We start from the raw sequence: 27,108 nt of genomic DNA on the forward strand, positions 1-27,108 counted from the left end.
TCTAATGAAAAGGCAGTGCTCATTTTTTTTTTAATGTCTTAGCATAACTTCTAACTTTTGCTTAACAAGGCAAAGTGCCAGTGAAAGCTTTCAGTAGAATTCCATATGTTGTGGGATATACAGTTTTACCAACTGTGGGGAAAATATCACTTACAGTTTAGGTGCCTGAGCTTTTGATTGCCATTACCCCATGATTAAAAGCAAACATCTAAATTTTTGATTCATATCAGCATATATATGTGTGTGTGTGTGTGTGTGTATGTATATGTATATATATACACATATATATAACCTATATAAATATGTTTTTTCCCCAGCTTAGAAACAAAAATGAGGCTTAGGATTTGGTATTTTATCCCAAGCATTCATTGTCCTATTTTCTAAAAAAGAAAAAAATTGAAGGGATAGTCAGGCCACTCACTAAAATAATAAGATGGAATCAACCTTCTAGGTAGTGTTGAGAAGTATAACCAACGTGTGGAATAGAATTCATTTAATTCTGGGACAGCCAAATTAATGTAACAAATATGTAATGACTACATACTATGGAAGACATTAGATGGGCTTAGTATCTTTTGCCTGAAAGGAAGGCTAGAATTTCAGCCTTCCTGAATGTCCTGTCAGCATGGGAGTAAAGGTTGAAAGTGATGGTCACACTACTAGTTTGGAAGGTATATCTATTATTTCTAGTTTTACAGTGATGTTCTGGAAGAAAATTTTTTAAAAAAGATCTTATTTGACAGAGATATCACAAGTAGGCAGAGAGGCAGGCAGAGAGAGAGTGGGGGGCGGGAGAACAGCCTCCCTGCTGAGCGGAGAGGCCCATGCGGGGCTTGATCCCAGGACCTTGAGATCATGACCTGAGCTGAAGGCAGAGGCTTAACCCACTGAGCCACCCAGGCGCCCCGATTTTCTGCGAAAATTTTACCCTGTGTATTTAACTTGAAAGTCTTAAATTAGTTAGCATTTTCACTGTCTTCCTGAGTAATAGAAAGATTGTAAAATACTTCAAGTTCCATTGTTCCTTTACATATGGTTGTCTAAGATTTTATTCTGTCTTCTTTCTTCATTCCATAAATTATATACTATTTTTTTCTTATATTGTTGCTTTTCCCCCCAGTTACTCACATTTACCATTTTCTTTGAGATATAGGAGAAATGATGAATAGATCATCCTTCTAGGTGTATCTCTCTACTTCCTGAGGTCCACCCTACAATAGTGTCTTTTTTTTTTTTTTTAAAGATTTTATTTATTTATTTGACAGAGAGAGATCACAAGTAGGCAGAGAGGCAGGCAGAGAGAGTGAGAGGGAAGCAGGCTCCCTGCCGAGCAGAGAGCCCGATGTGGGACTCGATCCCAGGACCCTGAGATCATGACCTGAGCTGAAGGCAGCGGCCTAAACCACTGAGCCATCCAGGCACCCTACAATAGTGTCTTTAATGGGATCTTTGGGCTGTCCACACTCTTAAGTTTCTATTTGTCTAAAATATCTTTTGTCTTCTTTTTTGAAAGATAATCTCATTAGATCAACAAATCAGGGCTGATAGTAATTTTTTTCCAGCACTTTGAAAATATTATTCCAGTGTTTTTGCATTCATATCAGTCATTGGTCTAATTGTTGTTTTGCTGTACATTATGACTTTTTTCTCTGGAGGTTTTAACACCTTATTTATCTTTCTTAGGATTTTTTGGGGCTCCCTGATTTTTGAGGATTGATTTCTTTTAATTAATCTTTGAAAATTACTAGCTATTATCTCTTTGAATGTTTACCTCTTCCCTCATTTTATTCTCCTTTGGGAACTCTAGTTGGAAAAAGGTACTTTCTCACTCTGTCCTTCATATCTTTTCTCAATTTATATTTTCCATTTGGTAATTTCTTCAGCTCTTCCAGTTTGCTAATTCTCATACAGCTGTGTCTAATGTAAAATTTAATCAATCTACTGTGTTTTAAATTTAAATGACTGTATTTTTTACTTCTAGAACTATTTGTATGTTTTTCAAAATCTGCTTGCAGTTCTGGTAGTCTCTCATTCTTTAATCAAACATTTTAAAAAAGATTGTATTCTCTCTCTCTCTCTTTTTTTTTTTTTTTTTTGGTTTGGTAAAAAAATATGTTGGAGCATAGAGTCTGTAAGAGCTAATACCGGGATGAGAATAGAAAGGTACTTTTGAAATCTGAAGAAGGGGCGCCTGGATGGCTCAGTCGTTGGGCATCTCCCTTCGGCTTAGGTCATGATCCCAGGGTCCTGGGATCGAGCCCCACATCGGGCTCTCTGCTCAGCGGGGAGCCTGCTTCTCCCTCTCCAGCTCCCTTGTGCTTGTGTTCCCTTTCTCACTATCTCTCTCTGTCATAAATAAATAAAATCTTTAAAAAGTCTGAAGAAATGTCAGGATAATATTACTGTCTTGAGGCTGTAGAAGTCTCTGATTATTTTCTTTAACATTTTTAAAGATATTATTTATTTACTTGAGAGAAAGAGAGAGTGTGCACCAGCAGGGGGAGGGGCAGAGGGATAAGCAGACTCCCCACCGAGCACGGAGCTGGACACAGGGCTTGATCCCAGGACCCCAAGATCACTACCTGAGCCAAAGTCAGATGCTTAACTGACTGTGTCACCCAGGTGCCCCTTCTTTAATTTTTTTTGTTGCGGTAGAATTATATATAACATGGAAGTTACCATTTTAACTGTTTTTAAGTGTGCAGTTCTGTGACATCACGTACACTCACATTGTTGTGTCACCATTAGTGCCTTCTGCCTCTAGAGCCCCGACTGAAGCTCTGCACCCATTAAATCCTTACCCCATTTCTTAATCTCTGACAGCTGCAATTCTACTTTCTATCACTTTGAGCTCGACTTGTCTAGGTAACTCATATAAGTAGAATCATACAGTATTTGTCCTTTTGTGACTGGCCTATTTTTAAAACATTTTTATTTATTTATTTATTTGACAGAGAGAGAGAGAGACAGCAAGAACAGGAACACAAGCAGGGGGAGTGGGAGAGGGAGGAGCCGGCTCCCACCGAGCAGGGAGCCTGACGTGGAGCCCGATCCCAGGACGCTGGGATCCTGAGTGGAGCCAAAGGCAGACGCCCAATGACTGAGCCACCCAGGCACCCCATCACTGGTCTATTTTTACTTAGTATAGTGTCTTCAAGGTTCATCCATGTTGTAGCTTATATCAGAATTTCTGTCCTTGGGGCACCTGGGTGGCTCAGTGGGTTAAAGCCTCTGCCTTTGGCTCAGGTCATGATCCCAGGGTCCTGGGATGGAGCCCCGCATTGGGCTCTCTGCTCAGCAGTGGACCTGCTCCCCCCACCCGCATCTCTCTCTCCCTGTCTCTCTGCCTACTTGTGATCTCTGTCTGTCAAATAAATAAATAAAATCTTTAAAAAAAAAATTCCATCCTTTTGAAGGCTAAGTAATATTCCATTGTACGTATGTACTACATTTTGCTTATGCATTCATCCACTGATGGACACTTGGGTTCCTTTTTTTTTGCTACTATGAATAATCCTGCTATTTCATCATTTTTTTTTTTATTGCCCTGAGGCCTAGACTTTGTCCCTAAGGGGTAGAATGTTCTCATGGAGTCAGGTAAGACTGTGAACCCAGCCAGTGATGCCAGGGAGCAAACATGTAACCAAATCAGGCCAAAGGGCCTTTTGCACAAAATGTCAGGAAGACAGGAGAGGAAGTTCATTCTGTCTTAGAGAGCCGGTATTTGAAACATGAAGTTTGCCAGCCAGAGAAAACTGGGAAATCCTTCTGTGCAGGGCAGGAGTGTAATGAGCAGTGAGGGAGTAGGGCAGCTTTAGTAAAGAGACTACTAAGGTAGATTTGTGCCAGTTTGGGAAGGGACTTATGTGCCATATTAACCAATCAGAAAAAAAACCCAACTTTAATTTTTGAGTAAGTAAAAAATTCACCTGGTTCAAAACTTTTAAAAAAGATTTTATATTTATTTATTTATTTTATTTTATTTTTTTAAAAAATATTTTATTTATTTGACAGAGAGAAATCACAATGAGGCAGAGAGGCAGGCAGAGAGAGGAGGAAGCAGGCTCCCCGAGGAGCAGAGAGCCTGATGTGGGGCTCGATCCCAGGACCCTGAGATCACGACCTGGGCGGAAGGCAGAGGCTTTAACCCACTGAGCCACCCAGGCGCCCCTTATATTTGTTTATTTATTTGAGAGAGAGAGAGAGAATGTGTATGCACGCATGAGCAGGGGAGCAGGAGGGGACAGGCAGAAGGAGAGTGAGATGCAGGGACCCTAATGCAGGGCTCCATCCGAGGACCCGAGCCAACGGTATGTTGACTAAACCACCAGGCGCCCCCACCTGGTTCTAAATTTAAAAGTTTCGGCAGGGGCTTTAGTAAATAGTCTCTCTCCCACCCTTGAACTCCAGCCACTATTTCATTAGGAAATTAATAGGTTCCCTCCTCTTAGGTAACCAAGGAACATAGGAAACCCAATGTCTTGGGTATGCTTCTAGAGATGGCTTATGCATATTCAGGTGATAGGTTTTCCCCTTTTATACGAATGGTGACCTACTGTACCTGTTCCTTGATTTTCTTTTTTTCCCCTTAACATACTTTGGAGAACACTTTTTTATCAATGCATATTGAGTCTTTTGACAGTTACATAATACTCCATTGATGATTGTAACATAATTTATGTAACTAGGTCCTTATGGAAGGAGATTAGGTTATTTGCAATCTTTTGCTATTTCTGACTGTGGCAATGAATGACACAGTTGGGTCATTTTATGCCTGTGCCGGTATATTTGTAGGGTAATTTCTAGAAGCGGACCATTCCAAGCACTGGATATTAGTCAATGGAAGAATATATATATATATATATATATATATATATATAAAATTTATGAGGGAAGGGGAGGAAAGGCAGAGGGAGTGGGAGAGAGAGTATCTTTTTTCTTTTTTTAAAGATTTTATTTATTTATTTGACAGAGAGAGAGATCATAAGTAGGCAGAGAGGCAGGCAGAGAGAGAGGAGGAAGCAGGCTCCCTGCGGAGCAGAGAACCCGATGCGGGGCTCGATCCCAGGACCCTGAGATCATGACCTGAGCCGAAGGCAGCGGCTCAATCCACTGAGCCACCCAGGCGCCCCGGGAGAGAGAGAATCTTAAGCAGACTCCATGCCCTGTTTGGAGCCAACAGGAGGCCCAACCCCACAACCCTGAGATCATGACTTTGAGCCAAAATCAAGAGCCGGCCGTTAAACCAACTGAGCCACCCAGGCACCCCAGCAATGGAAGGATTTTAAATTGTGGTATAACATGGACAGTTTTGGGTTTGGTAAAGATCACCCTGGTAGTTGTGAGAAAGATAGGTTGGAGAGTGAGACACACATTGTTGGAGAGCTGTCCATCCAAGAGATAGTGAGGGCTGCCTTCAAGCACTGGGGAACTGCAAACAGAGAAAGAGGGGGGCAAATTCTAGAGAGGCGCTTTATTACTTTACAGTTGAATTCATAGTATTCTCGATTTCAGAAATGTACCAGTAAAACAAAATGATTTTAAGAATTATTTTATTGGGGCTCCTGGGTGGCTCAGTGGGTGAAGCTGCTGCCTTCAGCTCAGGTCATGATCTCAGGGTCCTGGGATCAAGCCCCGCATCGAGCTCTCTGCTCTGCAGGGAGTCTGCTTCCTCCTCTCTCTCTCTGCCTGCCTCTCTGCTTACTTGTGATCTCTGTCAAGTAAATAAATAAAATATTTAAAAAAAAGAATCATTTTATTAAATTCATCATACCCATATCTTTTTGATTTCATATGGAAGAAAGAAAAATAAATACAGTGGCTAGTAGCATGGATCTACCTGTAGACATCTTGGAAGAAAACAGAAAAAGATCAAGTTGAAGTGAGAGCTCTAAAGAAGGGACTATACTTTGGCCTTGAACTCAGGTACGCCAGGGGTTTTTAAAGATTTTATTTATTTTTTGATAGAAAGAGACACACAGAGAGAGGGAACACAAGCGGGGGGAGTGGGAAAGGGAGAAGCAGGCTTCCTGCCAAGCAGAGAGCCCGATGCGGGGTTCGATCCCAGGACCTGAGCTGAAGGCAGCCACTTAACCAACTGAGCCAGCCAGGTGCCCCTGCCAGGGGTTTTTAATCACTCCAGTATGTATTCCAGGTTGACATGGATGTTAGGCAAAAAACAGTGGGGGTATATATTTCGAATGATCCCATTTTGTATTCTCCTGTATGTGGAAGAACATACACTAAATATGGTGGGATTGAGTAGTGGGATTTGAGGGTACATATTTTTCTCTTACCATAATTCATGTTTTTCTCTTTTTTTTTTTTTTTTAAAGATTTTATTTATTTATTTGACAGAGAGAGAGATCACAAGTAGGCAGAGAGGCAGGCAGAGAGAGAGGAGGAAGCAGGCTCCCTGCGGAGCAGAGAGCCCCATATGGGGCTCGATCCCAGGACCCCGAGATCATGACCTGAGCCGAAGGCAGCAGCTTAATCCACTGAGCCACCCAGGCGCCCCTCATGTTTTTCTCTTAACAATGAACTTGTATCACTTTTGAAGTAAAAAGATAAATCCAGTATTTTCCTACATCTTTTTCTTCTGTTTGCACTGTTCTCAGTGCTTGGAATCACCCTTTCTCTCTTGTTAAATGTGGATGTCACTTTCTCCATGAAGCCCTTTCCAGGCTGCTCAGTGGAAAGTAATCTCTCTTTAAGGCTTGCCTGTGTTTCCTATCAGATGCTGTCATGAATTAGAGCTACTTATGTCGTCCCTCCAACCTCACCCACCTTACAATATGAGACCCGGAAGGCATGCAGTACTCTCATACAGTGGGATTACTTGCACTTGGGAGATAGTGTAATGCTAAATCAGTTGTTTTTGCAGCACTGGAGTTTTTTCTCTGTCAGAGGGAGAAAAAAATAGATATATGTTCCAAGTCACAGTCAGCAGAGTGATTTTTTAAAATTCTGAGTGCAACGATGTATCTATATACCGCAGACGAATACTGTTTCCTAATTTGAGAAGGCTGCTGAAAAGTCTCTGGAGAACAAGGAGCCATAAATAATAAACATCATCTCTAAAGCTCTCTACTGCATCTCTAACATGGAAATTTGAATGTTGCATTTTACCTGAATTGTACCAGAAAACTTTTGTCTTTGAACTGCAGCTCCAACTTGGGTTGTTTGTTCTGAAGTTTCCATACACAGGCAAATTCCTCAGTCTATGGTGGTCACGTATTGATGGGACTGAGGGATGAGAATGCAAAAACCCCATCTTCCCCCTTGTCCAGAAATCAACTCCTTTTGTTATGTTTGCCAGATAACCTCTTCTTTTTTTCTTTTATTTTTCTTGTTCTTTTCTTTTCTTTTTTTCCCCAGTAGTGTTCTGTTGATCTTTCCTTCCATGTCTTTTTTCTTCTTCTCCTCCCTCAAAGCTACCAGTCTAGATTAGGCTTTAATAGTACCCCTCTTTGATAGTTACCTTCTAGTCTCTCACTCCCATCCATTACTGCCAGTGTACTTAGTAAATCTAAGTACAGCTCTGATCTCAACACTTTTCTTGCTCAGAAGCTTGTACCTCCTCCAGTTGTCTTCTAAATTAATCTAATCTCCTTATTCTAGCTCTTGAGGGCTATCATTTTAAAAATGAGAAATTGTATTCTCAGACATGATCAACAGGGTGTCTGAAGAAGGTATCTTGAACAGTGGAAAAGTCAAAATCAGAATCCATTGCTGGTCCTACCTCACCATAGTGTCCCTCCCTCAAAGCCTATGCTAGCCCAGTGAGGCTGCTTGGCATTTCATGAGCAAATTCAAGTCCTTCTCAGTTCTGTTTCTTTTTTCTCTTCCTCCCCCTCTCCCTCCCTCGCTCGCTTGCTCTCTCTCTTTCTTTCTTTCTTAAAGATTTTATTTATTTATTTGACAGAGAGAGACATAGTGAGAGAGGGAACACAAGCAGGGGGCGTGGGAGAGGGAGAACCAGGCTTCCCGCCGAGCAGGGAGCCGGATGTGGGGCTTGATCCCTGGACCCCGGGATCATGACCTGAACCGAAGGCAGCCACTTAATGACTGAGCCACCCAGGCGCCCCTCTCAGTTATGTTTCTTTGCATATATTGCATTTTCTTCCATCTAAGATATCTTCTTCCCTCCAGAAATTATATCCATGCTTTAAGGCTCAGATCAAATACCGAAGACTGCCCTAATCTCAACTGCTTGTACTGTCTGTCCACTTACCCCTGGTGGTGCTAAGTTCGATCTCCCTGTTGGCATTCGTGTAGTGCTGATGCTCTTCCAGGCCATAAACTCCTTAACTGCATCTTTGTGTCACCTACACATGGCCTTCCACATAGAATTCTCAGGACATAAATTAAAGAATAAATTAATCTAAAAATGTCAGGACACAAGAGGTGCCTTTAACATCTCTAGTTTATGTCTATTATGAAAAAAAAAAAAAGAAAATACAGCACCACCATGTAATATTTTTGATGGCTTCAGCTGTATAGAAAAATTCATGGTGAGTTTACCTACACAGTATCTACCTAGCAATCGATGATGTATACCCTACGGAGAACTTGGATTTGTCCTAAATATACATTGTGTTTTTTTGAGAGAGAAGGGGAGGGGGCAGGGGGAGAGGGAGAAAGAGAATCTCTCTCTTTTTTTTTTTAATAAGATTTTATTAATTTATTTGAGAGCGAGAGAGAATACCAGCAGAGGGGGAGGGACAGAGGCAGAGTCAGACTCCCTGCTGTGCAGGGAGCCTGATCTGGGGTTCTGTCCCAGGACCCCAGGATTATAACCTGAGCCGAAGGCAGACACTTAACCAATGGAGCCATCCATTTGCCCCAACACAAATATATTTGATTGCTAGGCTTATGGAAACTTGCCTGCTAAGGTAGGAATTCACACGTTAACTTCAAATTCAACAGTGATAACCTTATACATTGTTGATCTCCAGGGATTCTCTGCTGTTTTATTTTCCACATAAATTCAATTTGGGAAGTTTTCCAATTATGAACCAATATAGACTTCTGTTGTTCTGTAATGAATCATTAGGAGTGAACTTAATATTTAGTGGCGACTGAAGATAAAAGGATTGTAGTTAAGTGTATAGGTGCTTTGCTAGCATTGACTTTTAATACTTTGCTTAAAACATTAACAATAAAAAAAATAGATGAATGGTCCCCCATGATAGTGTAATTCTTTCAATTCTGACTAATTGTGTTTCTTCCTTTTGCCCAACTGGACATAAGTTATCTAAGATGGTAGAGCCAGAACTTACCAAAGGGTTTACTTATCTGTGGAGGCTATTCAATAGGTAGGTTGTAGTACTGATCTTTTGTGTTAGTAAGCAAGTGAAACGAAAGGAAATAAACTTAATATTCCTGCAGAAGTCTTCTGATTAAACTGAGGCTGTGTCTAATCTATTCATGTTGTATGAGGAGCAGTGATGAAATACAGTCTGCCAGAGGCACAAACACTATTGCTGGGGCTGGTTGACAACTTTTTTTTTGTCGTAACATCTTGGCCAGTTTGGTCTGTGCTCTTATTTTACTTTTCAGCAAGTTTAGAATTGAGTCCTGCTCAGCCCATATGTAGTCACACTGACTATGTTTATAATCATTGAGAAGAAGAGGTAAAAATATGAAAAACAAAAGCCTGCAGGTAAAACGGTGGGGGTTTGTTTAGTGTGGGTACCATGAAACAGCCCTTTTCTATGGGCATTTTAAATCGGCAGCCTTAACCACTTGCCTTGTGAATGCTTTGAAACATTGGATTTCCAGTTCTGGCTGTTTGTGAGAAATGTGTTTGTGGCTGGAGTGGAGAAACAGAGTAATTTTGCTTCTGGCCCTAATTTAGGTCAGAGTGTCTATTACTGCCTGGAGCCAAATTTAATTTCTAAACTGTAGAAGTGACTCTGAATGATCTCCAGTTAGCAAGCAGGATGGCTTCCAACATGAGTAAAGAGACTTAAAGACTTTTGCCATTGGGTTACTATTTCAAATTTTGACCACACCTGTAATTTAAAAAAAAAAAAAAGAAAAGTGAAAGACCGGGCACCTGGGTGGTTCAGGTGGTTTGGTGTCTAACTCTTGATTTCGGCTTAGGTTGTGGTCTTAGGATTGTGACATTGAGCCTCTCATCGGGCTCTGTGCTCAGTGCAGAGCCCGAGATTTTCTCCTTGTCCCTCTGCCCATTTATCCCCCTGCTCCTCTTCCCCTGCTCATGTGCACTCTCTAAATAAATAAACCAGTCTTTAAAAAAAAAAAAAAAGTAAAAAGCTTTGTTATTTGTCAGTCCTGGTTCAGTTTTAAAAATGAATGGAGGCCATGTTGACTCAGTTAATGGTTCCTAAGCCAGTAACAGTTATGGAGCTGAAGCAGCTGCTGCCTAGTGAGTCTAACCCGTCCTGCCTATGGAAACCTTCCAGCTTCTGGGAAGGGAAACCAGAACAATTGGGTATGGTTTGATTAGACTGCAGCTTGATGGTTTATATTTGCCCGTTGTGAGCCTGAAGGTTTTCTTGTCCTTGCCAACTGAGAGCTTCGTAGAGTTACAGAATCATGCAGTATAACAATAGGAAACATTACACATCATTGGATCCCTCTCCCTCATTAAAAAAACAAAAAAACAAAAAAACAACCCACACGCATACACAGTAGAGTGGTTTAGAATTAGAGAGTGTGTATGTTGAAGTCAACACCATCAAGTAAGTTTAGACAAATCAGGGAACCTCTCTGTGCCTCTGTTCGTCATCTGTAAAACTAGATTGTAAAAGGTACCTAACTCATAGGGTTGTTGTTATAAAGATTTTACGTTTATAGATATATTTATGTTGTTATAAAGATTTAGTGAGGTAATGAAGAGCTCCTAACTTACAGCATGTGCTCAATGAAAAAAAAACTTTGTAAAGATTTTATTTATTTATTTGATAGATATCACAAGTAGGCAGAAAGGCAGGCAGAGAGAGAGAAGTGGGGGAAGCAGGCTCCCTGCTGAGCAGAGAGCCCGATGTGGGGTTTGATCCCAGGACCCTGAGATCATGACCTGAGCCAAAGGCAGAGACTTAACCCACTGAGCCACCCAGGCACCCCACAAAAAAACTTTTTAAAAAACAAAACAGAAGTCACAAACGAATACCACAACGACAGAGGGGAAGAAGGGACTTATATTTATTTAGTACCTATTATCTTCCAGGCTTTGGAAGATACGTATGTATTAGGTATATTTACATAGGTATTACATTCTTTAGCCCCGAGAGAGGCTTTGCTTTTCCCGTTTTACTGGTTAGGAGACTGAGACTCAAAGAGACTCAAAGAGATTAAGTTACTTGCCCAGGGACAGTATTAATAATAGCAGAGGAGGAGGAGAGATTCATTCCAAAGCCCCAGTACCTTTCCCACAGCTCCATGTTACCTTCCAGTAGGTCCCCAGTTTTCCCTACATAAAAATGGGTTGTATTTTGAAAATTTATCTAATTGGGTTGGAGTTATTTTTCCATAGGGACAAAGTTACACATGGTAGCGACACACCCAGACTTATCTGGAAAAGCTACATTGTTATTGAAATTCTGCATATTTGTGAACTAAAACTGTTAGGAAAAAATGTATTTGCAATTCTGGCTGTTAAAGCAGAAAAAACAAAAAAAAGTATATTTTAAATTCTGTGGAACAGTAGTTCTTTGAGAAAAGCGGATTTGGTTAGAGAGCAGTAAGAAGAAAATGGAGACTGTTTTGATGCTGGTGGGGCCTTTGGGATGCTTTGAGAGACTAAACATTTATAGCTCAGAGACAGCCTATATAACACTTTGATGATGTACAAAGCACATTCTTATGCATTATTTCCTTATAATCGTGTATGAGGCATATAGGACAGGTGGTAGAGTCGACCTAATTTTCCTTGGCAGTAGTTAGCTTTCTTTTTTTCGTGATTTCATCCATGATTTTTTTTTTTAAAGGAGCCAGCTAGTCCCTTTAATAGAGGATGAGTTTGTAAGTGTATTGAGGATTGAATGAAAATAAAAGAATGTAGTAAGAAAAAAATGTTTTGAAACCTGTAGACTTGTACATGTGGATCTATTTACATCGGGAATGGGCTCCTCGGGATCAGGCACAGCAGCTGCACTTGTCTGACGCCCCTTTGCAAACACAGCCCTGGGCACACTTGGCACAGCCTGCGGGGCAGCAGGAACAGCACCTGTCCACTATATTCCTGTTTCTACGAAATACATGAGTTACAATAAAAAGTTAAAATTAAAAAAAAAAAAATGGGGCGCCTGGGTGGCTCAGTGGTTTAGGCTGCTGCCTTCGGCTCGGGTCATGATCTCAGGGTCCTGGGATCGAGCCCCGCGTCGGGCTCTCTGCTTGGCGGGGAGCCTGCTTCCCTCTCACTCTCTCTGCCTGCCTCTCTGCCTAGTTGTGATTTCTCTCTGTCAAATAAATAAATAAAATCTTTAAAAAAAAAAATAAAAGAATGTAGATCTTCCTGAGTTTATTGTGCAGAAATAGAAGGAATTAGAATGGCATAAAGAGTGTATGTGGGCAGATATGAAAATGGTAGAATTAAATGTTAATTTTGTTTTGTTTTTGTTGGCACTTTTAAAAATTTTTAAAAAATATTTTATTTATTTGAGAGAGAGCAAGAGAGAGATATCGTACATGCCTGTACATTGTCGGTGGGGGACAGAGGGAGAGGGAAAAGGACAAGCAGACTCCTGAGGAGCGTGGAGCCAGATGCAGGGCTGGATCCCAGGACACTGTGATTGTGACCTGAGCCAAAATCAAGAACTGGTCACTTAACAGACTGAGCTACCCCGGAGTCCCTAGTTGACACTATTTTTTGAGCACTTTGTCTGTCACTGTGTATCATGGCTATGAGGAAAGAACAATCTAGACCCTACCCCAATGGAATTTGTTCTTTACATGAAGCATCTGCTGAAGATCCATTCAGGTCATGGGATGATCTTTTCCTCCCCATCAGTATTTACGACTATGCAATAGTTATTTAATTATAAGACCAGCGTGACTACTACTGAGTTCTGGTTTAACTAATCTTTTTAATAACTAAAAAAATTAGAAAAACTAAAGCAGATTGAATGAAAAACAACCCTTTTATTTTTTCATAATTATTGCTTACTTTCCTTTTCCTAAATGTAGGACTAAAGGGTAAGAATAGGCGAAACTTTGTGTGATGTAGTATTTGCTTCTGTACGTTTCAAAACAAAATAGAAATCGCTTTAAGTAGGATTTGGTATGCTAGAAATGGGTATGGGAATATTTGTCATTTAATGTCTTGCTCACAAGTTAGGAAGTACCTAAAAACATGGGAAATGGAGTCAAGAGTCTTGGATTCACATTCAAGTTCTGCAACTGTCTTAGAGAATTTAACTCTTTGAGCCTCCTTTCTGGTGTGATGCATTTGGATTAGACTGCCACATTCTTTTTTTTTTTTTTAAGATTTTATTTATTTGAGAGAGAGAGAGAGCACAGAGGGAGAGTAAGAGGGAGAAGCAGACTCCCCACTGGGCAGACAGCCTAACACCAGGCTTGATCCCAGGACCCTAGGATCATGACCTGAGCTGAAGGCAGACGCTTAACTGACTGAGCCACCGAGGTGCCCCCCAGATTCTTTTTAACTCTGAAATTTTCTGTGAAATGGAAGGAGCATATTTTGTCACTTGAGAGGGCTCGGGAGAAAGTGGTGTTGGGAAGAAGTTCCCAGTGCTGATGACGTGGTTTATTATTAAATTAGTGGCCATGCAGAGCACAAGTGTAAGTAATTGTGAAGTAGAAGAATCCGGAGTTGAGGGAGAGAACGAAGTATGGTATTTGCAAATTGGAAGCCTGCCTGTAGCATCTCCATAAATAGGAATCTGGTGAGCAGGCTGCCCTGCTAACATTTATCTAGTCTTAGTTGATACAGTCAGTCTTACGTTGGGTTACCATTAACAGCTGCTGCCAAGACAACTTAACACTAGTTCTAAGGAAAGTATGTTGTAACAAATAAGCTTGCTGGATACTAGAACTTGCCACTGACATGGTTCATCTACTGTTTATCTCATGGGATTGTGTTTTCATTGATGCACATGTAAATTCAGTTTTTGGCAGTTGGTCAAAATTTGAACCTTTTAGGCACTGGTGATTTCTTATTACTTTATAGATTCTTACTTACCAAGAATATTGTTGACCCATTTTGGAAATTTAGTTTATATTTTTCTGATTATGAAAGCATTGTGTAGTCATTTTGAAAAAAGATTTATTTTAGAGAGGGAGAGAGAGAAAGCAACCATGAGTGGGAGGAGAGAAGGGAAAAAAGATTTATTTTAGAGAGGGAGAAGAGAGAAGACTCTAGGTGGAGTGTGCCCGTTGCAGGGCTTAATCTCACAACCCTATCTGAAGCTAAGAGTCAGCTGCTCAACTGACTGTGCTACCCAGGCACCCCCATAGCCTATTTTTAAAAATCTGGAAAGTACAGAAAAAGATTAAGAAGAAAATAGAGATTATCTAAAATTCTACTTTCTGTGTTGTGCTTCCTTCCAGTCCTTTTTTTGTTGTTGTTATTTTGATGTGGATATGTATTTAGGGGAGAGTGGGGTATTTCATTAGGGAGATAGCTGAGGCATAAGTAGAATTTCCCATGACACTCATGATGTTGGGAATCTTGCCTCATGCATTGTGCTAATTAAGAACTGAATGTTTTTGTTAAATTAGGTGGCACTAACACAGTCAGATAGGTAAATGTGTAAATCAGACGACCAAGAGGACACTGGGGAGTGACAGAGACTGTGGTAACCTGAAAAATACAAGACCTGAAGAAAAATACAAGATTGGAGAAAACTGCTATTATCTCCAGCTTATTGCTACCATATGGAAACAGAGCCTCGTGTTACTGGATCTTCCTGATAGCCAATAAAAAATCTAGAAATCTGTATTTCTTTTTATTTTTTAAAGATTTTATTTATCTACTTGAGAGAGAAAGATATAGTGACAAATAGTGAGAGAGAGTACAAGCTGGGAGGAGAGGGAGAAGCAGGCTCCCTGCTGAGCAGGGATCTGGACATGGGGCTCCATCCCAGGACTCTGGGATCATGACCTGAGTTGCAGGCAGATGCTTAACTGACTGAGCCATCCAGGTGCCCCTATATTTCTTTTTAATGTGAAGTTTTCATTTAAAAAAACACTGGTCAAACGAAACAGGTCTGTGGATTGCACCTGGCCCATACCCTGCCATTTTGTCATTCCTGACGTAAATGCTTCCCTTGGTCTTTCTCTCATAGCTCTCACAAGAAGAGCACTTTTATAAGAGAAAATATTTAGAGGACGTGGATAAGGAATTTCTAAGAGTGGCTTCAGGAATTTTCACTCTGTATAGACACTGAGAGGGTTGCCTAGTGTAGAAATGATAAACCCAAATACCCACAGGGACCAGGAAGTGATATAAATGAGTGAAAATGTCTGAATGTTAAGATTATAGGGAAGGACACAGAGAGTTTACATCCTATAGGGGACATTTGGGTCCTAGCAGATTGTTTTTTTTTGCTGAAATGTGATCTGATATGGCCAAATCTTTTGATATTTTGAGAGATGTCAGGACTTTTTATCCATATGAAATTTCTTGATTTAAAAAAAAAAAATGTGGCCAAAACAAAAATTACCCTTGGTCCAAATTCTGCACAAAGGCCACTAGCTTGCAACTCGTGGTCTAGATCACTGTCTCCCTAAGTATATCCTCCAAATCCAAATTCCATCATAGGTTAGTAGGTATTAAGAAATAGGGTGCCTGGGTGGCTCAGTGGGTTAAAGCCTCTGCCTTCAGCTCAGGTCATGATCCCAGGTTTCCTGAGATCAAGCCCCGCTTTGCATCTCGCATTGGACTCTCTGCTCAACAGGGAACCTGCTTCCTCCTCTCTCTCTGCCTGTCTCTCTGCCTACTTGTGATCTCTGTCTGTCAAATAAATAAATAAATCAATCTTAAAAAAAAAAAGAAATAAAGAATTTGGAAAGTGGTGGATTAAATAAAATTAAACATTTCCTGACTGAAGATTATGTTAGATCCTTAAATTAGTGTTTTGTAAATTCCCAAGAAGATACAGCTCATAGACCCCACAGCACAGTTAATATCTCTGTTTTATTCATTTACCTCACCATCCCTCTTGTCTCCAAGGAAGAAGTGATTTCCTCCTGGTAAATGTTAGTCTCTCTACTTGTTCTCCAGGTTCTTTCCCTGCCTCTTCAGAGACCTTGCTTCATAATCAGTGCCTCGTTTCCTGCTTCCTTTCCTTCAGCCTATCAACATGCTTGATTTTCTCCTATTTAAACAAAGTAGTAACCCTTTCCTTACAGCATACATAAAAATAAACTTCAAATGGACTGTGGACCTAAAAATGTAAGAGCTATAAAATTCTTAGAATAAAATATAGGAGTAGATATTCATGACCTTGATGATGCAAAGCCTTCTTAGATACTAAACTAAAAGCACAAGCCACCCCCTCTAAAAAATAGGTAAGTTGAATTTCATCAAAATTAAAAATTTTTGTGCTACAGAAGACACCATCAGGAGAGTGAAGACAACTCATAGACTAGGTGAAAGTATTTGCAAAAGACACAGAACTAAAATTGTTATTAAGGTATGGATAAAGGATCTAAATAAACATTTTTCTGAAGAAGGTATATAAATGGTTAATAGGCGCATAGGAAGATGTTCAGTATCATTAGCCATCAGGTATATTCAAGTCAAAACCACAATGAGACACCACTGCACTAGGATGGCTATGATAAAAAAGCCAGATAATAGTATTGCCGAGGATGTGGAGAAATTGGAACCCTCACACATGACTGTTGCTGGTGGGACTGTTCAATGGTACTGCCTCTTTGGACGACATTCTGACAGTTCCTCAAGAGTTTAAACATAGAGTTACCATGTGATCCAGCAGTTCTCTCCCTAGATGTAGATCCAAGAGAAATGAAAACAAACATCCACAAAAAAAAAAAAGTAAACTAATGTTCATAGCAGCTTTATTCATAAGATCCAGAAAGTGGAAATCATCCAAATGTCCACCAATTGATGAATGATAAGCAAAACGTGGTATAGCCACATTTGTTAATAAAAAGCAATTATTTGTCAATAAAAAGCAACGAAGTACTGATACATGTTCCAACATGAAAGAAGCCAGTCACTAAAGGTCTTATAGTGATTTTATTTGTATCAAAGATAGGCAAATCTGTAGAGACAGAAAGTAAATTACTGATTGCCTACAGCTAGATGGGGTTGGAGAAGGGTTGGGGATAAAAGGAGTGACTTCTAATGGGTTTCTTGATGGATTGATGAAAATGTTCAAAAATTGATTGTGGTAATGGTTGCACAACTCTCTGATTATACTAGAAACCATTAACTCTGGCAGTTGACACTGATAACTTGTCTCTCACATCCTTGAAACTCGATTCCTTTGGCTTTCATGGCATTATTCTGCCATTCCTCGCACATGGCTCTCAAACATTTCCTTCTCAGCTCTTTTCACCAACTTACTCTTCCACCAGCTGCAATCTGTTTCTTCAGCCCAGGCAGGTCAACGGAGGAACCATCTCTTCAGTTGCTTATGGAACATTTGCTTATCTCCATCTAAACACCCCATGGGTCCTAATGAGTTTCCCTCTCAAATGTGGTTTGCTCTTCCTATATTATCTCTACTCCCAAGTCTATTTGAGTCAGGAGTCATTTGAGCTGGGAGTCATTCTAAATTTCTCCCTTACTCTCCACATGGAGTGTCATGTAGGTGTACCTCTTAAGTCTCCCTTCATATCCATCCATACCTTAGTTCATCTGTAGTTTATCTTTCATGAAGACTGTAAGCTCTACGAGGTCAGGGGCCACATGTCTTTTCTTCACTACTGTCTATAATACCAGGCACATTGTATGTTATATAAATATTTGATCAAATAAATGAACTAATGCACCAACTTGTCATTATAGTTTTTTTAAATATTTGGTTCATTTTTGCTGCTGTATTTTTCTTATTGAGATGGAAACCTAATAATGTCTTTTGCTTAGAACTATTAAATAATTTCCCACTACTTACAGAATAAAGTCTAAATCCCCGTAGGCCCTCCCTAATGTCCCTTTCTGCCTCTCCAACTTCTCATCCTCTCTATACTTCCTCCCTGTGGATCTGTGTTCCCCGAACTGGCCATACTGGGAAGCTATCCTTTCTTCCCCAAATCCTATAACTCTTGGAGAACTCTTATCCGCCTTTCTAGAGTTCTTTTTCTCTGTGAAACCTCTCCTGCCTCACTGACGCAGAGCTGAAGCTTGGATGTAACTCTATTAGAGGACACATTACACTGCGTTACAATGATTCGTTTAAGCATTTGTCTTGTCTGTCTGTGAAAGGCAAGGATTGAGTCTCATTTATTTGTGTATTGCCATCATACACAGTGTTGTACACAGTGTTGTTCCTGCCACATAGGAAGTACTCAATAAGTTCTTGAGTAAGTGAATGAGTTGGAAACCAGAGTAGGTTAGAGAGTCCTAGTTTTTCTGGATATACAGCTTTTTAAACATCATCTGTGAATGATGCAAAAGGTACCGTGGGGGTGGATGAATCCCAAGTCCATCTCCACTGCAGGAAAACAACCAAAAATGTTGCTGACGGTGGACACGTATGTTATCATTGTCCTTGTATTACCCAGATGTGGTACTGGACACAGCTGTGTATCGTAATAGCCATTCAGTATAATGGATTGATCAGCCTATTAATTACACTGTAGAAACAGTGATTTGAACCAAACTAAGTATAAGACTTTTTTTTTTTTAAAGATTTTATTTATTTATTTAATAGACAGAGATCACAAGTAGGCAGAGAGGCAGGCAGAGAGAGAGGGGGAAGCAGGCTCCCTGTTGAGCAGAGAACCCAATGCAGGGCTCAATCCTAGGACCCTGAGATCATGACCTGAGCTGAAGGCAGAGGCTTAACCCACTGAACCACCCAGGCATCCTACCAAACTAAGTATAGGCAGATGGATGTAACATTCCCTTGTCAGGTCCCAACCAGTTGGTTTCCGTCATTTAGCTCCATAGTTGGCCTACTATAACTTTAACTGTACATTAGGCTTACATTTTCATCATTTGCATCTTCTTGTCCAAATACATTAGAAACTTGTGTTGATTAACATCTCCCTGCTTCCTTTAAATGTGATGTTCTATAGATGTTCTCCTTTCTATACGCTTATACTGTACAAATCTGTAACCCAAGTCCTCCCTGATGTGTTTTGTCTTCCTGTTTTCTTAGTTTACGTAAGGGTGACATCTGCATTAACATATTTTTTTTAGTCTGGGTAATGACTTGAACCAGCCAAGCTCTTTTTTTTTTTTCTTTTTGCTGGAAAGAAACCAAATCTCTCTACATTACTGAACTAAATTGAGTAGATTGTGATAAAAGGAGTAATAATAACAACAGTAGAAGACAAAAGGCCTCTCACAAGGAATTTTGAACTAAAGTCACCTATTGAACAAAAGATATTTAAATTAACTACTGAACAAAGTGAGAGCTCTTCAAAAGAAACAGGGCTTCCTGCCAAGCACGGTAAAAATTGCCCCTAGGCCTCTTACTCATTCACTGCCATTATTTCAGTTTATCTGTCTAAGGATGCTTTATTTCTTATCTCATTCTCTTCCCACCACCTAGCGGACACATAGTTGGCACTTACAGCCTGTTGATTGAATTGGGCGGAATTGGGCCTCAAGACTTAGAGGCAATTCTCTGGAGAAAAAAATTAAAAGAGAAATAGTTTTAGCAGTGAATAGAACCAACAAATCTTAATTTTAGCAATGGAATAAAGCTTGGAAGTAATAAAATGTATTTACTATAAAGTTAGATTACTTCAAAAGGGTTGTTTTTAAATGCTGATCTGGGAAACCTGCTGAGAACTTAAACTAGAACTAAGACTATTTGTCATTCTTTTCTTTGCCTTTTTTTTTTTTAACCCTTTAACTATGGGTCTTTTTTTTCAACATTTATTTATTTATTTTTAAGATTTTATTTATTTATTTGACAGACAGAGATCACAAGTAGGCAGAGAGGCAGGCAGAGAGAGAGGGGGAAGCAGGCTCCCCACTGAGCAGAGAACCCGATGCGGGGCTTGATCTCAGGACCCCGGGATCATGACCTGAGCTGAAAGCAGAGGCCTTAACCCACTGAGCCACCCAGGTGCCTCTAACTATGGGTCTTTATAATAAGATTTAAGGTTAAAAAAATCAGGCATCTCCTTTAATCTCACAATCATAAAGTGTATAGATAAAATGTATAGGTAGTGAGAGCTTTTAAATTTTGCATTTGTTAATCATTCCATACCTTGCCTTGTTCCTAAAAAGAATTTGAGGTCTTAATGAGGACTTAAGGTAGAAAAGATAAAGGTAAATTTCCTTTGTCAGAGTTAAAAGGGAGTTTGGCCAACCTACAGTAGACAAGTAAGGAGATACCTAAAGAGATCACATAGCTTAGAAGAAATATGTAATTATATGATTTATTTGAGGTCACATTACCATTATTAGCCAAGCTGGAACTGGAAACCAAATCACCAAATGTGTTCTTAACATGCATGTAACAAAAACATTTGTCTTGCACTAGTCAAGTGTATGGGTGACTGGCGCAGTACAGGTTTGAGAAGCGTTTGTTAAGATTATTCCTGATCAGGGGAGTCTGGGTGGTTCAGTTGGTTAGGCATGGGACTCTTGATTTCAGTTCTCAGGGTCATGATTTCAGGGCTGTGATCTTGGGTCATGAGGTTGAGCCCGAGTCAGGCTCTGTGGTCAGCGCAGAGTCTGCTTGGTCCCTCTCCCTCTGCTCTTCCCCCTGCTTATGTTCTGTCTCTCTCTCTATCTTTAAAATAAATACATAAAATCTTAAAAATTATTACTGACCTGCTTGTTTGCAAAGTTTAGCCTGTATTATGAATCATACGCTTCCCATTCTAAGGCTGACCTCCAGGAGTAGGTTTTTCTACAAGCCATGAAGATTCCTGCTAGTTAAAAGAGCATTTTGTGAATTAATCCCCTTCTTAATTGTTCTGCTCTTTTTATTTGTGCTGAAAAAACTATTTCTGTTTAGATAGTGTGGGGAAGGAGGAGAAAAGTGCATTTCCTGTCATTTCCTGGTTGATGGCTTAAAAATGTCCAGCTTTGTCTTGGCTTTCCTAGATAGACTTTGCCAGTTGATCACAAACAGAAGATGTCTTTCTGGTCCTGCATATCTTCAGGAACTGGCTTCTTTGGAATTCTTGAGTTGATCATTTAGTGATAGAACAACTTGGAAAGATCTTGAAGAGAGGATGACAACCTTTTTTTTTTTTTTTTTTTTTAAGATTTTATTTATTTGAGAGACAGAGAGCATAAGCAGGCAGAGAGGCAGGCAGAGAGAGAGAGGAGGAAGCAGGCTCCCTGAGGAGCAGAGAGCCCGATGTGGGACTCGACCCGAGGACCCTGGGATCATGACCTGAGTCGAAGGCAGAGGCTTTAACCCACTGAGCCACCCCGGAGCCCCGAGGATGACAACCTTTGAATAAATAGGCAGGTTAAGTCACATAATCCTCTCTGCCTTTGCTGGGCATACAAAGCCCTTCCCAGGGTGACTGGAGCTTTCCTTTCTAGCCTCATTTCTTTTGCTGAGGTGCAACAGCCTGTTTTTCCTGTCTAGTCAACCATGTGCTCAAACACTTCTGAGCCTTTGCATGCTTTCTCCTTTCTGCTTAGGCTGTCTGATCCTTCTCTTCTCCATCTGGCAACCTCTGCCTTTCCAGGAGGAGCTGGCTCCTTTATTCTGTGAAGAGAACACATAGCAAAGGTCGAAATGAAAGTTAATCCAGGAGCTGTGTGAAGAGTGAATTAGAAGAAGGAAGTCTGGAGGCAGGAAGGCCATGTTTTAGGATACAGTGAAAGTCCCACAGACCTGACTTGTGCAATCTAGTAACTACTAGCCCCGTGTGGCAATTTAAATTACAATTATTTGAAAGAAGCTGATCTGTAAGGTATACATACTGGATATTCTGACTATATGACATTCCGGGAAAGGTGAAAACTGTGGAGACAGTGAAAAAGGTCAGTGGTTGCCCGGGATCTGGGGGCTGGGAGGCATGAATAGCCAGAGCACAAAGATTATTGGCATGGTTCCTTTTGGATACCATAATGATGGATACATATTCTTATGGATTTGTCAAACCCATAGAATGTACCATACCAAATGAACTGTCATGTAAACTATGCGTTTTGGGTGATTATGATGTAATCAATGGTAGGTTTATTGCTAGTAACAAATGTACTCTGGCAGGGGATGTTCATGGGGGAGGCTCTTATTGTATGGAGCAGGGAATGTTTGGGAAATCTCTGCACCTTCCCCTCAATTTTGTTACGAACCTAAAATGCTATGAGAAAAAAAAAATCTTAATTAAAAAAATTAAAATTAATTAAAATTGAATTAAAAGTAATAACTTATGGGGCACCTGGGTGGCTCAGTGGGTTAAGCCTCTGCCTTCGGCTCAGGTCATGATCCCGGGGTCCTGGGATCGAGCCCCGCATTGGGCTCTCTGCTCAGCGGGGAGCCTGCTTCCTCCTCTCTCTCTGCCTGCCTCTCTGCCTATTTGTGATCTCTGTCTGTCAAATAAATAAATTAAAAAAAAAAGTAATAACTTAGTTCTTCAGGTGTGCTAGCCATATTTCAAATGCTCAGTAGCCACATGTGGTTAATGGTTACTGTATTGGGTAAGATAATTTAAATAGAACATTTCTGTCTTAAAGTTTGCATTGGACAGCATTGCTAAAAATCAATTCCTCGAGGGAAATGGCATTCGTTCTACATAGTCATGCTTTATGTGTTGTGCCTTAAAAATGGGATCATGTATTCATTGTACCTAACTTAATTCTGGACTGAGTGTATGAAGATTGCAGTGATTGTGGATATCACCACAAAATGAATGCAGCTTAGAACAGTGTCTGTCACTTAAATACTTAAAAATAGCTTCTGGATAAGTGGCCTTGAAATTTTTTTTTAAAGATTTTATTTATTTATTCGAGAAAAAGGGGGAGGGACAAGCAGGACTCCCTGCTGAGCAGGGAGTCCTACTTGGGGCTCAGTTCCAGGAGCCTGAAATCATGACCTGAGCCCAAGGCAGATGCATAACTGACTGATCCACCCAGGTGCCCGCCTCTGGGTAAATTTTTATTATCTATTTTTCTTTCCCCACCTACCCCAACCCTTAAAAATAGAGACATAAAATAATTAAATAAAACTCATTCTTTAGTAATTACCTCCCCTGGGGTCAGAATATTGGCCATTTGCAAAAATGTTTTAATGGGTTTTTTGGGGGTTTATTCATGATTGTTTTATTTTTTGATGATAAATCTTAGCCATCTATCAGTCTTCTAGCATTGCCGCCTTCAAAGACCTTTCACTTAATTGATCTAGAAGTCATTCCCGATTTTCCCCCCTCAGTCTACTCCCCTTCCACTGTACCTCCCAGTCTAAGTGCACGTCCTATTACTTCTTCCTCCAAAAGAACGAATTCTCCATTTCCACTTTCATGTCTTGTTTTAAGGCACTGCCTTCTCTCCCCTGGATGACCGCAGTAGCCTCCTAACTGGTCACTATGCCTCCCCTTGCCCACAAGATCCCTTTGCCACATAACAGGCAAAATGACTTTTTAAAAAGAAAATCAGATCATGTCAATCTCCTGTTTAGTACTCCTGCTTCTTACTTGTTTGGAAAAGATTCCACAGATCTTAACTTGACTTAAAGGGCTCTTTGTGATCTGGTACTTGCCTTCTTATCCAACCCTATCCCCACACCTTCTCCCCTCACTGAGCTTTAGCCACTCTGGCCTCCTTCCACATCCTTGAATATACTCAGACTGTCCTGCCCTAGGGTCATTTTCTTGTTTCTCCCTCTGGAGTGTTCTTTCCCAGCTCTGGCATGAATGGTTTCGTCTCAGCTTCAGGGCCTTAACTCCAGTGTTACTTCCTCAGAGAGGTCCCTTCTTTATCTACTCTTTCTGAAGTAGGCTCCCTCTACCCTACCCCATACTCTCTACGGCATTGCCCTTATCTGGGATGCTTTTGTTGGCTTATTTATTTACTTGAGTACTCTGTAGCTACTACTGGAATTTAAGTTCCATGAAGGCAGGAGACTTATTTTTACTCCCTGCTATACCTAGAACAGTGCTAGAACAGTGCCTGGCTTACGTTGTACTCAGTTGATGTTTAATAATGCTGAATTACCAAATGCTTCTTAAAGGAGATATAAGAGGAACTAACTGCTCTTCCTCCCTTGTTCTCTCTGTCTATGTGTGTGTCAAATAAAAGAAATCTCCATGTGTCTAAATGTGAATGTCCTTTTAGGCCCTTTATACTTAGTATGAACCAGTGACTTTTTTGCTGAACTTCATTTTTTACTTTGGGAGATCATGGCCCACAGCTTTTTGAACGGTTGATTTTAGTTGCAAAATGTAGTGAACAATACATCTGGAAATATTCTGTCATGTTTTGATCTGAGAAACTCTAGAGAACCAGCTGCTGATTTGAAAGGCTTTTATTATGATACAGACAGCCTATTGTCTACAAAAGTACTGGCTATTACTCAGTGATATATGTGTTTTGCTTTTTTCTGAGCTTTTAACTTGAGAGAAAAAAACTTGTATTCATTAACTTATGCATGACTTGTTTTCTGGGAGAATAGTTAATTGTATTATTTTTCTTTAGCTGATTTACTGTGCACTTAGGGATTTTTCTCCTTTAAACTCAATCGAAAGTTAAATGGTTAAATAGTAGGATGGAGATACTTTCCATTCCGGATTTTAAAAATTTTCACAGATTTCTGCATTATACTATGGTTTATACTTGTGATTTAGCACTTTTACGTAGCTTTATATTGATAAAATGAGTGAATTTCCTCATTCACTATATGCAAGCATAACCTCTTTTAAGAGAACTTTGGGATATGTGATATAACAGTAGTGAAAGAAAAATTGACATCCAAGCCCTACATAGGAATAATCTTGAAGAAAGTGAGTATATGTACTATTTGTGGTATAATAAGTGCATCTGCACATAAACAAAATCTAGTAGTGTGACTTTTAGTATTTTGATATATTTTTACATTTTTAGCTATTACTGTTTGGAAGATTTATATGAAATGACATAATTACTACAGCTATTAGATGGAGAATAATTGCATCTAAATAACCTAAAGTAACATTTTAATATTACTTTTTAAATTATAAAAATTGTATCTTCTCATTTCAGGAAATTAGAATATAGGATATACAGATACAGAATTTCCTAAGCATCATTATAACCACTGTTAACATTTTGTTTTGTATTTTTTGTGTTTTACTTCGTGCATATAGGTTTTTTTTGGTTTGTTTTAATCATTCTGTATTTATTCTTTTTATAACTTTTAAATGAAATAAAATGTCATAAACATCTTCCTGTAGTGTTGAGTCCTTATAACCATTGTTTTAATAGCCCTATAGTACACTACCTAAAGATAGATCTTAATTTGCTTAACTGTTCCTCATTGTTGGGTTAGTTGCTTAAAAACATTTTAGCTTTTATAACTAACGTGATCGTGAATATTTTTGTAAATATTGTTATTACCACATTTTGTATTATTGCTTATAGGGGAATTCCTAGATTTTTTTTGTATTTCTTAATTCATACCAGCAAATGCTTTTCCAAAGAGAGTATGTCAGTTTATAATTCCACCAGAAAGGTATAAAACTATTCCATTGTAGAATTCAGCATTATATATTGTTTTTTTATAGTTGTTCTGTAATTAGGGGAAAAATCATGTTGTTTTAGTTTGAATTTATTAGATGACTGGTGAAGTTGTGTATTTTCGTATGTTTGGTTTCTAGTTTCAGCATCATACTTCATATTTTTTCAGTTCCAGTAACATCTGTTTTTTTCTGTATAGACATTTTGGCCTACTTACCTTGCTTGATTCACGTACTTCATGCATTATTTTAGGGATAAAATAATGGGGTGGCTGGCTCAGTCAGTAGAGCATATGACTCTTGATCTTGGGGTTGTGAGTTCGAGCCCCACACTGAGTGTAGAGATTATTTAAAAATAAAGTCTTAAAAAAAAAAGAGAGATAGCAGTTTGTCAAACATATACACATAAACCTCAGTGATCAATTTCTCTCTTTCTTTTTTTTTTACTGTGCTCAGGGATGCCTTCAAATGAATGGTTCTGAAGAAGGGGTAATACATTATGTTTGTACTTCATATTGTTGTCCAGGTGTATTGTGGAAGCATATATGGGAACAGTCTTGATAATTTCAAAAATCCAGAAATTTTTTTTGAATCCAGAAACTTCAAGGATAGATTATATGTAAAGTATATGTTTCAAATATGTTGAAGTAATAGTTTTTAGAAGTCTGAGAATTTATTATTGAATTGTGAATCTTTTTTCTCCTGTAGGTTGGAAAAGAGACTGTTCAAACCACTGAGGATCAAATTTTGAAGAGAGATATGCCACCAGCATTTATTAAGTGAGTAATTAAACATTCTTCTTTTGCTAAGCAGAATAATCCTCTCGTTAGAAAAGAAAATTAACTGGGGCGCCTGGGTGGCTCAGTGGGTTAAGCCGCTGCCTTCGGCTCAGGTCATGATCTCAGGGTCCTGGGATCGAGTCCCGAATCGGGCTCTCTGCTCAGCAGGGAGCCTGCTTCCCCCTCTCTCTCTCTCTGCCTGCCTCTCTATCTACTTGTGATCTCTCTCTGTCAAATAAATAAATAAAATCTTTAAAAAAAAAAGAAAAGAAAATTAACTGATTCCAGGAAAAGCCTTTTTTTTTTTTTTAAGTATTTACAATTGACATTTGACTTTTGATCTTTTAACACTCTGGTTTCCTACTGTTGATTGTATTCATTGCTGTTAAGCATTTTTGACATAATAATTTTTAATAAAACTATGACTTCTGAATTTCATTGTCTGGTATATGTGCTGCCGAAGCGAGCACTGAATTTCATTGTCTGGAATGGGAAGGATTTAGAAACATTCTGACCTTAGCAGGAATGAATCTGGGTAATATGCTAAACACCTTCGCTTGGAGATAAGGAAATA

At 39.5% G+C, this 27,108-nt stretch overlaps 1 protein-coding gene across 2 annotated transcripts in view; it reads left to right on the forward strand.

Annotated features, from left to right (window-relative positions):
* The window catches only part of VCL (vinculin), a 115,855-nt gene that overhangs the window by 13,470 nt on the left and 75,277 nt on the right, over nt 1-27,108 (forward strand). For both annotated transcript variants that reach the window (XM_046026930.1, XM_046026931.1), the window contains exon 2: nt 26,464-26,534. In XM_046026930.1, the coding sequence (XP_045882886.1) occupies nt 26,464-26,534 (71 nt within the window). The remainder of the gene's footprint in view (nt 1-26,463; nt 26,535-27,108) is intronic.

This window comes from Meles meles, chromosome 13 (genome assembly GCF_922984935.1).
Source record: "Meles meles chromosome 13, mMelMel3.1 paternal haplotype, whole genome shotgun sequence".
NCBI lineage: Eukaryota > Metazoa > Chordata > Mammalia > Carnivora > Mustelidae > Meles > Meles meles.